Source organism: Olea europaea, chromosome 12 (genome assembly GCF_002742605.1).
Source record: "Olea europaea var. sylvestris chromosome 12, O_europaea_v1, whole genome shotgun sequence".
NCBI lineage: Eukaryota > Viridiplantae > Streptophyta > Magnoliopsida > Lamiales > Oleaceae > Olea > Olea europaea.
Window position 1 is genome coordinate 10594385 of NC_036248.1, and position 15191 is coordinate 10609575.

Sequence of the window (15191 nt, forward strand, 5' to 3'; positions counted from 1 at the left end):
ACCACAATTTTTTCTCAGAAGCTTCTTAAGGAGCAAATTCATTCAAATCTCATAGAGATTATGAACTTTTCACTTCTTGCACTTTTCTTCTCAGCAGAATCTCTCTTTATCATTCAAAAATGGGAACCGTTATACCATTTGCTCAATATTTCTTGTTTACTTCTCTTCTTCATAGCCAAATCCTACATGTCAACGTCTTCTTCGCCAGTCTTCTTGGTGGATTTTTCTTGTTTGAAGCCCCCAAATTTCTGCAGGGTGCCCCTTTCAACCTACATTGAGCATGCAAAAATGCTGGACTTTTTGGACAGCGAAAGTGTAGATTTTATAGCTAAAATCTTAACTCATTCAGGACTGGGTGAACAAACTTATTTCCCACCAGCTTTACACTATATACCACCAAAATCAGGCCATCAAGAAGCTATTCAAGAAGTTCATATGGTACTTTTCCCAGTTCTTGAAAACCTCTTAAACAAAACAAGAATTTCTCCATCCGAAATCGATATACTTATAGTAAACTGCAGTGGTTTTTGCCCGGCCCCTTCACTTTCTTCCATTATTGTCAACAAATTTTGTATGAGGGAAGATATAAAGAGCTACAACATTAGTGGAATGGGGTGCAGTGCAAGTGTACTAGTCATTGACATGGCTAAAAACATCCTTAAAACACAAAAAAATTCCAATGCTGTCATTCTTAGCACAGAGATCTTGTCTACCGGTTGGTATCCCGGAAAAGAAAGACCTAAGATGGTGCTCAACTGCATGTTTCGCACGGGGGCTGCGGCCATTCTGGTTACAAACAAAAAAGAAGCAAAAAGAACTGCAAAATATCAACTTCTTTGGAGTCTGAGAACCTTAAGGGCATTTGATGACAAGGCATATTATTCCGCATTTCGTGAAGAGGATTCCAATGGATTAACTGGTGTTACACTCAGAAGAGAGTTGCTGCAGGTTGCTGGTGAAACACTAAGGTCCAATATTTCTATTCTTGGATTAAAAGTATTGCCATTTACTGAGATAATATGGTACGTTGTTTCCATAATTAAGAAGAAATTCATGAACAAGTCAACCGAAATTTATGTGCCGAATTTCAAGTCTGTGATACAACATTTTTGCTTGCCTTCCTCCGGGAAGCCAGTTATAAGGGAAATTGGCAAAGGGTTGAAGCTTGCTGAGAGAGATATGGAGCCTGCACTCATGACACTGCATAGATTCGGCAATCAGTCTTCATCTTCAGTGTGGTATTTCTGTCTGCCTCATCTTAAAATTTTAATGTGTGTTAGAGAATGCGCATATTTATTTATTTGAATTGAAGATTCGAATACATCCCTCATGTTTGGGCTTGATTCAATTATTGGCAAACAAATCCAGAACTTGTATTCGCTCTGATGTTATGTAAATTAACAGTCTAATTTCAAAGCACACACCCCTTCACATGCATGTCAGAATCATTGTTTTTCATTAAATGCATGGCACTTGAAGGCGTTACTTAAACTAAGTAATTTATGTGCTCCCATATGTTTATCAATCACCTCGTCTAAAGCTTTTCATGCATTTCATTTACTGATGCTATGGCTCATAAAAGTTCCAATGCTGAAAAAATGAGTAATAATATATAGCACCATTGATGATAAACACGAGTCTAGATGGTATTAATGTGATATGAAATGAGAAATACAATTAAATGAGTAATTTAATATCACATTTCATTGAGTCTATCGACTATCATATAACACTAATGTTTTATGGATTTTGCTATTTGTATACAGGTGAACACTTAGCAAAACCCATATTTTAATGAGTAATGATATTTATAGTCGTTCATTGTCGTATTTGTCCTATGTGATATATATGTGGCTGTTAGTGATTTGATACATTAACGTAGTAATTTTTTATTGCTTTATACATTAAATAATTAACAATTATATGTATGCGATAGTGAGCGACTACAAATAACATTATTCTATTTTATTATCGGCTTCAAATAACTTTATCTTGACTTTTGACTGTAATATTTATAATTTAAAGTTGGTGTATTTTCCCCTCAATTTCGTATGATATATCCCGAAATACAATAAATGTTTCAGTAAATTTCACTTTTTCCGAGTTTCCTCCATGCAGCTCTCTCTCTCTCTCCCCCCCCCCCCAACACATAAGAACCTCGTTCCTAGGCCGCCTTTTAAGCTACGTTTGTTTATTTAAATTCTTTGTCTTCATCAGGTACGAACTAGCTTACATGGAGGCTAAAGAAAGAGTGAAGAAAGGTGACGGAGTGTGGCAACTTGGAATGGGAACTGGTACTAAGTGCAATAGTTTGGTATGGAAATGCATTAGGCCCATTCTTGGGGAGGCCCAAAAAGGAGCATGGGCAGATAGTATTCATATTTATCCAATTGCAAATCTTGATGAAAAATCATAGCCATTCGATACGAATCAGATTCTTGAATGTTAATACTCCATTTTGTGTTCTGCAGTGGAGTTTAGTTGAAGGTATCAGCGTCTCCTTTCAATTTTATCCATGTAACTTTTAAGTCACTTATTTTATCAAGTATTTATTTTGACGACTTACTTTCTACCTTTTAAACCGTACAATGTGTTTCAAATAATATGATGTATGGGAAAAATTCATATTTGAGGTGTATTCTTTACACCATTTCAAAAATCAGGTAAGAAGTTTGAAAATTCAAAATTCGGGTTCGTATTTAATTAATTAAAAATATTTATTAAATAAATTTATTAAAGTCACAGTTAAATAATTAATGGTTACAAATTTATTTACTGATCACATATTATCAAACTAATTGGTTACAAATTTATTTACTGGTCACATATAAAAAAATTTGTAGGTTACAAATAATTTCGAGGCCACCGATCAAAAATTTTAGAGGTGACAGATTTTTTTTAGTCATGAATTATCAAATTTCAAAGTCACAAACCAAATCGTTGATGTAATACCTAATTTAAAACAAGTCGAAAAAAAAATATAATATTGGTCAAAAATGTCAAGCTATGGAAGAAAAAAAAGAAATAATAAATGGGCAGACGATGGATATATATAAAATATATATATATCCACCAAACTTAATCCGTTACCGAACAAAAAACAAATCCATTTCATTTACTTGGAGAGAAGCAGAGAATGAAAATGGAGAGAGAAAGAGAAAAAGAGAAAGAGAAGAAAGAAAAGAGAAAGGAAAAAAAAAAAAGGAAAGAAGAAGAAGAAAAAAAATAGAATTTTTTTGCCAACGTATTAGGAATTAAGTGGTCTATATTATTAGGCTTGAATTTCTTAATTTTGAAAGGTAAGTAAAAAGTTACTTATTGTTAAGTTATGTTTGATTTTATAGTTGTTAGATTATTAGATTAAATTCAATTTTATTGAAGGGGTTAAATATAATAAACTATGGAATTGAGTAAAATGAAAGAAAAACTAGTATTAGTGATTAAAGAGATTTTAGAAATCTTTTAAACGTGAAATGATTAAGTTTGGGTATCGCCTATTAAATTATTGAAATTATTTAAAATAAATAATTAATTATTTAAAAATTATATCATATTTCAGGCGACGATACTGATATCAGAACAGCTTACCAATCAGGTTGATTTTGCGAACATTGTACTGTGAGTGAAAAAATATAAATATTTTTAAAATATTTACAAATTAAGTATATTGTCAAAGTATGTGCAACTATGTGTTCGAATTATATGATTATTATGAAAATATCTTTTATTATGATACATGTGAAATATCAAAGATTATTTATGTCATATTTGTGACTTGTTATGTAAGATATGTGATATTGATATTTGTTTGGTATGTGAGACATGCAATATTGAGATCGGCCAGAAAAGTATCAATGATTATATACATTCTTCTAGTTCACGGAGGGGCCAACCGTGTTCTATCCTACACGGAGGGTCTTGACCTAACATTAGTCTTGATCGTGTACATATAGCTCACATAGGGGCCTTGACCGTATTCTAGAATTGATTATGAGAGGTCTTTGAGATCGGCTTTCGTTCACGGAGGGGGCCAAAGGCCTGTGACGAAAGTTCTTAGCACAAGAGGCGGATTATATATTTCAGTCAGACGGTACATTTTTTGTGGATTTTTCAGCACGTTTGATGTGATGAGATTATAGCATGGTTATCAACTGATGTTATATTATGATTTTAAGATGATATTTTATGACCTTATGTGAAATTTCCCTTTTGGTTATATTTACATAATGTTATCTTGTGAATTATTAAATGATATGAACTCGATTTTCGATAAAAATGTAAAAATGAAAAAGTATAATTATTTTCGAACTTTTCCATTTACTGAGCTGTCAACTCATATATTTTTCCGTAACTTTCCTACAGGTGAAAATTGATTTTTTTTAGCTGGAAGAGCCTAATGATTTCGGAATGAGAGTCACACGACATGTTGAATATTATAACTCATATTGATGAAGCACGAAGTAAATATTTTGGGTTTATCGCATTATATTTTACGTAAGCATATAATTTTGTTGCATTTTTTGAAATAACTCATAGTCAACTTTGATGATAGATTTGACATCTAGTCAGTATCTATCATCGGCGCATGTAACATTTCGGGTTCACTAGGATGATTTGGGACAGGTCGTGTCAAAGTGGTATCAGAGCATGATTTTGGAAATTTTTATGGTTCATGCATGTTCGGTGGATATAATCACATGTTGTAGTGGTAAAAATCACAGGCTCTCTAACTCAAATGTATGGAACCAAAAACGATAGAAAGATATTTTTAACAGATTCAAAAAAGACTAGTATGTAAGTATGATAGTTGTAATGATTCGATGGTTGGAAATGTTATTAGTTGTTGGGTTGGAACTATGTGTATATGTAACCTATTAAGATTTGAACAGATTTTGATGATTTTGTGGGGCATTCGACGTTATAGATTTTACAACTAGCGTGGAATTTTAATTATTTTGGAGCCAAATAGTCATTAGTGTTATCAAAATATTGTGGTGATTTGTGGCCACTTATATGAGACGATAATAGAAATCATAATAGTGTATATTTATGCTATATGATAAGAAATTGTGGAAGACAAAATGATGATTTATGGATTGATAGATAACAATTTGTTATCGAGTATTTTACGCATCGAGAAAATTAACAGTAATTTCAATTATTTGGATTATTTATGAGTTGTTTGATTATAAGGAATGTGAGAATAATAAGGATGAACTTCATAATGATTACCTATTATGGGGTGATTTGTTGGTTTAAAAATAAGAATTAAATTGATATATGCATTTAGGTATGTTTATGTGAAAATAAAAATAAAAATTAGAGAATGGTATAATTGAAATTTGTTGAGATTGGGAAATTAACATGCGGTATATTGATGTGTGAAATATTCATGATTAAATATGAAGGTTATTATCTTGAAGTATTAAGGAAAATTGATATAATTAAATGTTTTAGATTATACGGTATGACGATAAATGCCAAGATTACATGATCATAACATGATATGGTAAATAACATGTAAACGAATATAATGATTGTCCTATGGCAAAGTAATGTGATGATTTATTTGGATTATTAATTTAATTTTGTTAAAGTCATTGGTTGATTATTGTGTTATATTCCATATAATTTGGAAGTGCTCAGTTAAATTTTGAAGTTAAGATGAATTTATTGAAATTTTATTGATGTAAATTTTGGGTGATTTTCAATTGTAGTTTTGGATTTCACGTATGAAGTATTCCATTTTTATTGAGATCTATTTGCTATGAAATATATGGATGATATGTCGAATAGTTTCAAGTTTAGGCTGATCGTTGAATGTAAATTTTATTTAATTGTGGGACAGTATCTTTAGGTTACATTATCTTAATTAAAGGTCTTTATGCAATATACAAGAAGGACTATGCATTGATGATAGATCAACGGCCTTTTTATGGAATAAAAGTATAGATTTTCATGGATTAAATGTTATTATTGTTTTTTTATAGAAAGAAAGAACAAAATTTGTATGGGTATAAAAATGTCAAGAGTTTTGCGATTAGGAAATTCCGAGGAAATATTTGTTCTTATATTTAAAGATGATGAGTGCTTGATTCACGATAATGATTTATGATAATGGATTGTGTTAAGGTTAGAAAGTGTTCTGAAGTAAAATGATGAATTATGAATTATATGATAGATTGTTGAAGAGACATTATTAAAACATGATGTGGAGTTGATTTTATTGAGATTATGTCATCACATTACGAGAAATATCAATAATTATCAATAATTAGAGTTTTAAGGTATATTTTATTAGAAATGGTGGAAATGAAAATTGTGTATATATTATTATTGGGTAATATAGAATTAAAGGAAAAGAACATCATATTGAGCTATCTCAATTGTTTTGTTGAGGATAATTAGAATTTTAGAAAATTATGAACAATTGAATTTTTGGAGATATTGTCAATTTAGAATGGAGGCAGTTACCCTCAAATATTTTTGTTTGGAGATTCCAAATACACGGAATGGATGCAAAATAGTATTTAAATCATTGTGGATATATTGATTAAGGTTACAAGATTATTTTTGACTGATATAGTCAGTTAATAGGATAGACTTATAAAATTATATATAGACAATATTGTTAATTACACGGTGGAATTGGAGTATTTATCTTTAGTTAGTTGTAAGAAGTTATATAATTGAATTACATTGTGCATCTTCTTTTGATAGAATGTCGGACGTTGTGAAGATAAGTTTAAAAGAAAGGTTATCAATTATGATTGGTTAATTGAAAGAGACTTGGACAATTATTTATTTTCATGGAATTGACATATAAAAACTAGACACAGGTGATGATAATTGAGGTTTAGGTATATTTGTAGTTGAAAAGGAGCCGAACTTGAAGTTGTGTATATATTATCGTTAGGAGATAAAATGAAAAGCTAAAAAGATCACATATTGATCATTAAGATGATATTTGAGGTATCGATTCAACATGTATTCCATATGTTTGAGGCTTATTAAATAGATATCAGATTTAACTTATACTATAAGATTATCAGTAGAATTGAAAGAAAATCTTACTGATGAAGAAGAACCAGTTCAGATATTGGACAGAAAGAAAGAAGTATTGTGAAGTAAGATTATTTCTTTGGTTAAAATCTTATGTGGAGTCATGTTATGGACGAAGCGATATAGGAAAGTGAAGAGTAGATGTGCTCTTAATATCCACAACTTTTTCGTACTTAGTCAATTAAATTTCGAGGACGAAATTCTTTTAAGGAGGTGAGTTTTGTAATACCTAATTTAAAACAAGTCAAAAAAAATATAATATGGATAAAAAATGTCAAGCTATGGAAAAAAAAAGATATAATAAATGGGCAGGTGGTGGATATATATAAAATATATATATCCACCAAACTTAATCCATTAACTAACAAAAAACAAATCCATTTCATTTACTTGGAGAGAAGCAGAGAACGAAAATGGAGAGAAAGAAAGATAAAAAGAGAAAGAGAAGAAAGAAAAGAGAAAGGGAAAAAAAAAGGGAAGAAGAAGAAAAAAATATATAAAATTTAGGAATTAAGTTGTCTACATTATTAGGCTTGAATTCCTTAATTTTGAAAGGTACGTAAAGAGTTACTTATTGTTAAGTTATGTTTGATTTTATAGCTGTTAAATTGTTAGATTAAATTCAATTTTATTGAAGGGGTTATGTATAATACACTATGGAATTGAGTAAAATGAAAGAAAAATTAGTTTTAATGATTATAGAGACTTTAGAAATCGCTTAAACGTGAAATTATTAAGTTTGGGTATCGCCTATTTAATTATTGAAATTATTATAATAATTAATTGTTTATTTAAAAATTATATTATATTTCGGGCGACGATACTGATGTCAGAACAGTTTACCAATCGAGCTGATTTTGCGAACATTGTACTGTGAGTGGAAAAATATAAATATTTTTAAAATATTTACAAATTAAGTATATTGTCCAAGTATGTGCAATAATGTGTTCGAATTATATGGATATTATGAAAATATCTTTTATTATGATACATGTGGAATATCAAAGATTATTTATGGCATATTTGTGACTTGCTATGTAAGACATGTGATATTGAGATTTGCTTGGTATGTGAGACATGCAATATTAATATCGGTCAGAAAAGTACCCATGATTATATATATTCTTCTAGTTCACAGAGGAGCCTTGACCTTGTTCTATCCTACACGAAGGGTATTGATCTGACATTGATCTTGATCGTGTACATATAGTTCACAGGGGGGTTTTGACCGTATTCTAGAATTGATTAGAGATGTCTTTGAGACCGACTTTCATTCACGGAGGGGGCTAAAGGCCCGTGTCGAAAGTTCTTAGCCCGATGGGCGAATTATATATTTCAGTCAGAGGGTACATTTTTTGTGAATTTTTCAGCACGTTTGATGTGATGAGATTATAGTATGGTTATCAACTGATATTATATCATGATTTTAAGATGATATTTTATGAACTTATGTGAATATTTCACTTTTGGTTATATTTACATAATGTTATCTTGTGAAATATTAAATGATATGAACTCGATTTTCGATAAAAATGTAAAAATGAAAAAGTGTAATTATTTTCGAACTTCTCCACTCACTGAGCTATCAACTCATATATTTTTTCGTAACTTTCCTACAGGTGAAAATTGATTCTTTTTAGTTGAAAGAGCCTAATGATTTCGGAATGAGAGTCACACGACATGTTGAATATTATAACTCATATTAATAAAGTACGAAGTAAATATTTTGGGTCCATCGCATTATATTTTACATAAGCATCTAATTTTGTTGCATTTTTTCAAATAACTCATAGTCAGCCTTGGTGATAGATTTGACATCTATCACCAAATACTCCATTGTCGAACCCAATCCACCACCAATGATTGGTCACAGAGCAACCTAATGGTCACCACCACCACCACCAACAATGTCGCCACCACTAGATCCAACACATTGCCAACAAAAATACGACAACTACCACTATCAGATCCATACACACAGAACTCACACAAATCAGCACAAATCGACCACCTCCACCACCTGCGCCAATGACCTTCGTCATCGCCGTGGCCACAACAATAATCCTAAAACCACCAAAAACATAAAATCACTCCAGCCTCGATCTGTGCCATCACTATGCCGCTACAGCCATCGCGTACAGCACCGCGTCGAGATCTTAGTTCCCCTCACAAAATCGCACACCTCCATTACCATTGCAATCACAAAACTAGGACAGCATTACAACGCGCCGCTCCACCTCCCCCGATGGCGCCACTGCAAGGCGCCGATCAACCGGCTAGAATAGAGAGGGTGTGGGTAGGGAGAGGGATAAAGATGGAATAGAGAGAGGGAGGTAGAAGGGAGAGAGATCTAGGGTTTGCTATATGGGAGTTGAAATCGGCATCTATTGTGTTTTAATATAATATTTAAATATTTAATTTTTAAATTGAAACCTGAGATTTGCATAAACAACTTTGGAACCTGACTCTTGCACTGGGATCTCCAAATACCTGGGATTCTGTAATTTCCTCATGATGTATAGTGATTGTTAGAATACTTGCTACATCGCAATAATATCATTTTAGATTTTATAAATTTTATTTTCTCCACCTAGATTGAAATTTTATATCTTTGAGCAATGATCCTTTTTTTTTTTTTTTTTTTTTTTTCTCGACCTGCATTGAGAGTATTTCTTATCTTCTTAGGACACCAAACCCTGAAGATAAATTATAGACCATGGTTATATAAATAATGCCGCTAATTTAAGTATAGCAACAATGTTTTAGATCGAAATACCATTTGAAGTTAAGGGGAAAAAAAGAAAAGAAAAGTCTTACCACTTAGAGCTATTTGTGTCAATTTCATTTTCCTCTATTGGATCTTCCAGTTTAGCCCAATTAATTAACTCTGTTTTGGGTCCTTGGAACATAACTTTTTTCTTTCAATATACCAGTGAACTGAAAAAAGTACAATTCCATAACATGATTATAAATCCTTTTCCTTAAATTTTATTTTAGAAATTATATAAAAAGTAACATATTGGGCACTAAATTGGTTGATGAAGCCCAAGCTCGATCCAAACAAATATTTGTTGGGCTTCAAAATATTGATGGTTCAAATCTAGAGTAGAAAGAGGTTGACCCATATAGGCTCTGAGTATACAGATACTTATTTTGTATTGTTTTAACACGTCTCATCTTAGTCAAGTACACATACGAAATATGTCTCAGTAGTATAATATAAAAAAGATTTGAAATTATGTTAATTTTTCTTGTCATAATAGTACTTGTCAAATACATAATTATCATTCAAAACTAGCAATATTGTATTCTGGGATCAAAATCTATGTTAGCCTCAATTCTCAATAATGGGTGAAGTGGGGAGGCATTACATGTTGATAGGCTGCAAAGCATATTTAGTGCGTTAAAGTCCAAAACATATCAGCATGATCATGATTTTAATTTTAATTTTTCTTTATAAATGAATTGTTAAAAGTAAATATTAAATCAAGCACCTGGCATCTCGAGTCTGGATATGTTGATTTGATTTTTTTTTTTTTTTCAAGGTAAGGAAAAATGAAAACAAACTAAACTAATTACTTGTTTACAGTCTAGATAGGGCAGCTTTCCTCCTACTAGAAACTTATGTGAATGAATGTGACGACTCGTCAAATCATATTTATTTTTCAACAAATGCACGATAAATTATGTTTTGCCCCATCATATATGAGTTGATAGCTATGTATACTTTAATTTGTAGCAACAAAAATGTGGGACATCAATCCAAACGTGGGGAAAGAACGTATAAGGAAATTTTGGACATTGGTGCCCACTTGGGCCAATTTGCCTATGACTTTTGCTAATAAGACAACTTTCTTTACCCTTGGAATGGTTTATGGCCTTTGGGCATCAATCACTCATAAATAAAAAAATAAAAAGCACAGAAGAAAGGAAAAGCCTGGATTCGTTGAAAAGGTTTAACGGCTTAATTACAAGGCATCTGATTCAGTCAAGTCGCCTTTTCCTTTTCTTTTCATCTTTTTTCTACAGCTTGTTTGTCAAGAGTATTTGCTTTGACTGTTGCTTTTATTTTAGGTATTAATATTTTGAGATGATTAAAAAATTATGAAAATACAAAAGATATTAGGCCCCGGTTTGATAAAAACTAAGTGAAAGTTTATGAGATCCATAATTTTTAAATTATACATTTATTAATTTTTATCGAATATACTATAAATTTGATTTTAATCTTTATCGAATAGGAGCTAAATATATAAATGAAGGTTATTTTTACATAATACAAGAGTAGATAAATGCTCCAAATTCAAGATTTGGTGGCATATGCTTACAAATTTCAAGAATCATATTATTTTAAAATATCTCATACATAATAATTTAAACGTTACACATCAAATTTTATATTTATTTTTATTTCGTCGTAGCTCCACCAAAACGTACCTACTTTCTCTCTTATGTCAATGTCAACTCGACTATCAATCGGAGTATGAATTATTGCATCTCAAGACGCGTTTTATTTCCCACTAAGCACAAGCTATATAGTTCATTGTCCACTTCGCCAATTCCTCTGTCATTAATTTTTTTTCTTGAGATTAATCTTTAATTCTTGCTATTGAGTATTGACTTGGAGTAATGGTTGCTAAATATTCATAGATCCTCAGCTCTTGTCAATAACAACCCCAGCCAAAAAGTAAACCCAGTTGAGATTACCATAATGCCATCCCGTCAATTTCCACCACCTCCACTCCGCCACCAACACCACAGTCACTTCCGCCACCTTGTTCTGTTACTGGCCTGCGGGCTGACGGCGACTTTTTCCCTCCTCATTCTCCTCGCTCTCTGCCTTCGTAAGTTCACCAAGAAACGCACTGCTCCTTCCTGTGACACTGATTCCGAGAAAATTCCAATCAAACTCTCCTACTCCCTTCTCCGCCATGCCACAAACAACTTCTCCCCCTTCCTCCTCCTCGGTCAAGGTGGGTTCGGCTCCGTATACCGCGGCACTATTAGGCATACCCCAATCTCCAAGAACATGCCTTTCCACGTTGCGATCAAGCTCATGGACTCTGGGTCACTCCAAGGTGTGCGTGAGTTCCAAAATGAATTGTTTTTATCCTCTAAAATTAATTCTCAATACGTTGTTTCCGTGATTGGGTTTTCGTCGAATCCCAGAAAACGTCGAATGCTTTTGGTTTATGAGCTAATGGAGAACGGCAGTTTGCAAGATTTTATTTTTCAACGAAAAAGTGGAGAGTTAAAAAACTGGGACAAGAGGTTTTTAATCGCTTTGCATATAGCCAAGGGGCTTGAGTATTTACATCACTATTGTGATCCTCCAATTATTCATGGTGATGTTAAGCCGAGTAACATTTTGTTGGATGGGAGTTTTAATGCGAAAATTGCTGATTTTGGGTTGGCTAGGTTGAAGTTGGAAGAGAATATTGAAGGCGAGGTGAAGGAGGAGGATAATTTGGGTAATGGGGTGGAGGATATTGGATCTGTATTGGAGGAGACAGAGAGTGTTATCACAGCCAGTGGGCTTGAGGAGTTCAATAATGCTAAACATCAAGTGTGCGAGGAAAGGTCAGAGGAGGGTGCTTTTCTGCGGGTTGAGGCCTCACCAGAGGTAATAATCGGGGTGGAATTGTCACCTAAGGCAGAGACGGCTCCTGTGATGTCGCCGACAACAGTGGTTGCAATGGCATCACCATCCGAGGGTTTGGAGACGGCGAGTGTATCGGAGGAGAAATTTGATAAGGTTAGTATTGAGAGTGAGGGAGAAAGGAACATGTGGAAAAAGAAGAATTTTACTGGGAAAAATTGGTGGTGGAAGCAAGACAATGGAGGAGAAGGGAAGTCAGGAAGGGTTAAGGATTATGTAATGGAATGGATTGGGAAAGAAATAAAGAAGGAGAGACCAAAGAGCGAGTGGGTTGGAGTGTCATCAAGCGCAGGAGTGGTTGGGAAATTGGACAAAAAACAGAAGAAGGAAAAGCAACTGGATTGGTGGGTCTCTTTAGATGACAACAAGAATTTGAAGAAGGATAAGAAGAGGAGGCCTGCAAGGGAGTGGTGGAAGGAAGAGTTTTGTGAGGAGCTCGAGAAGAAGAATAAAAAAAAGAAAAAACATTTGCAGGGTTCAATGAGTGATGATTGTTATAGTGGGAATTGGGAGCCAAGAGACAATCAAATGTATGCTGATAGAAAGAAAAAATATAGGAGCAGGAGCAGGAGCAGGAGTAGAGGTAGTGTGGATTGGTGGTTGGATGGATTCAGTGGCGAGCTTTGGAGAGTGTGGAGAAATAGTTATGATTCCATCAGTGGGGAGATACCTAAGAGTGGTGGTATTAGCAGCACACCAAGTATGAGAGGAACTGTGTGCTATGTTGCACCAGAGTATGGTGGTGGGGTTGATATATCTGAGAAATGTGATGTTTATAGTTATGGAGTTTTGTTGTTAGTTCTTATTGCTGGACGTAGGCCACTTCAGGTGACAGGGTCACCCATGTCAGAGTTCCAACGGGCCAATCTTATATATTGGGCACGTCACCTTGCCTGTACAGGGAAGCTTCTTGATTTAGTTGATCGGAATATTCAATCTTTAAACGAAGAGCAAGCCCTGCTATGCATCACTGTGGCACTACTCTGCCTGCAGAAGTCACCTGTATGCAGGCCTTCAATGAAAGAGGTGGTGGGGATGCTATGTGGAGATTTAGAATCTCCACAGCTACCAGTTGAATTTTCCCCGTCACCTCCCTCCCGCTTCCCGATTAAGTTACGCAAGAAATTTCGGTGAGTTTTAGTTCGATGCCTACTTCTCCAAGAAGAGAACTAGATTATTGTAAACAAATATTGATTATGTGAAACATTAATGTAAAGAAAGAAAAAGATGAAATTACATATGAAATGAACTTGCGATTTTTCGTTGTTTTGTCTTGATTTTGGTATTGCCTACTGTGTTGTGCTTCTTCTTGAAAATGAGTGTTTCTTTTGGATAGGTATTTTAATTTGTAAATATCCGTGGGCCCATGATATTGATTAAGCATGGTTCTTGTTGTCTTGTGATTTACTTGGATAGATGCCTTGATAAGAATTGTATACAACATTGTCATGAACGTGTAATAATATGCCCATATGAATCGATAAAAATGTCTAACAGTAATAAATTTTTCTGCTTATTGAATAAGATGACTACTGAATGAATAAATAATGTGGTGGTATCTGCAGGAGAGCATAGCAAATTGATGCACAATTATATGCACCTACTTATGGCTGGAGCCTACCGACAATGCTGCAGTCAGATACCCTTGCTTTATGATGCTTATTCTGTTGGATTTGATTAGTGTTTATGTTCTCTTCTGAGAGATTGACAATTGTTTAGAACCCAACAACAAAATCTGTTGGTCAAATATAGAAAAAGAAGAGGTTATTGCTCTTTTCTTCTCTCTTTCTTTTTTGCTAGATCTCTTGCGAGGAATTTAAGGAGCAACTTTGAATTATCAAGAAAACGATTTGGGGAAGCTAGCAAGAATTTTCTGAAAAAGTTAGCGAGGACTGAGGTCTAGGACAGTTTTGGTTAAAGCATACAGAAGTGAGAGAATGCGACATTCCTACACTTCATTGTCGTCCTGGAAATTCCTATACGAAATTGAGGCAGGGCTTTTGATGATTCTGTTGCTCTTGGCTATTTTTTTCGTTGTTTTATCGCCAGCTTCACATGCTTATTTTTTCTGCTCAATCATGAAGCACCAATTAATAGATCTTCATTTTGTGGATAATGATTGGTGATCATGAAGTTTCCCATTTTTCATTTATTAATTATTTTTTTTGTAAGATGGCACGGTTGCCTCTCGTTGTTGGGTTTCTTACAGCAAGTGTAATTGTCATAGGATGCTGGGGGATGGGGTGCATATTATGTTTGCAAATGTTGGTATGACTTTAAATCAAATGCTCTTGATCAAAGGTCATATTTGTGTCGTAAGATGTAGGAACTGTTTTGTGTATAAAGGAATCTTTGGATCGTAATGATAAGGTTGAAGCATCAATTTCTGATTTGAACTTGAACCCATAAATCTTCATTTTAAGTCATCCCTGAACAATTTTACTGCCTCGTGTAGTTCCTCCCTAGTCCC

The 15191-nt window shown here is 33.5% G+C and overlaps 2 protein-coding genes across 2 annotated transcripts; both read left to right on the forward strand.

Annotated features, from left to right (window-relative positions):
• LOC111406578 (3-ketoacyl-CoA synthase 5-like) lies at positions 1 to 4924 on the forward strand. Its single transcript, XM_023035973.1, has 5 exons — positions 1 to 1238; positions 2218 to 2314; positions 2472 to 2487; positions 4707 to 4790; positions 4890 to 4924. Exons 1-5 carry the CDS (start codon positions 61 to 63, stop codon positions 4922 to 4924), a joined length of 1410 nt encoding a protein of 469 aa, XP_022891741.1. The 5' UTR covers positions 1 to 60.
• Positions 4925 to 11590: 6666 nt separating this feature from the next.
• On the forward strand, positions 11591 to 15100 carry LOC111405577 (receptor-like serine/threonine-protein kinase At4g25390). The gene is made up of 2 exons (XM_023034525.1): positions 11591 to 13851; positions 14287 to 15100. The coding sequence occupies exons 1-2, from the start codon at positions 11774 to 11776 to the stop codon at positions 14294 to 14296; spliced, it is 2088 nt and encodes a 695-aa protein (XP_022890293.1). The 5' UTR covers positions 11591 to 11773; the 3' UTR covers positions 14297 to 15100.
• Positions 15101 to 15191: the final 91 nt, after the last annotated feature.

Coding starts and splice junctions, on each gene's coding strand:
- LOC111406578 (XM_023035973.1), top strand. CDS start 61: ATGAACTTTTCACTTCTTGCACTTTTCTTCTCAGCAGAATCTCTCTTT. Junction 1,239..2,217: donor CAGTCTTCATCTTCAGTGTG/GTATTTCTGTCT, acceptor TGTCTTCATCAG/GTACGAACTAGCTTACATGG. Junction 4,791..4,889: donor AACAGATTCAAAAAAGACTA/GTATGTAAGTAT, acceptor AGATTTGAACAG/ATTTTGATGATTTTGTGGGG.
- LOC111405577 (XM_023034525.1), top strand. CDS start 11,774: ATGCCATCCCGTCAATTTCCACCACCTCCACTCCGCCACCAACACCAC.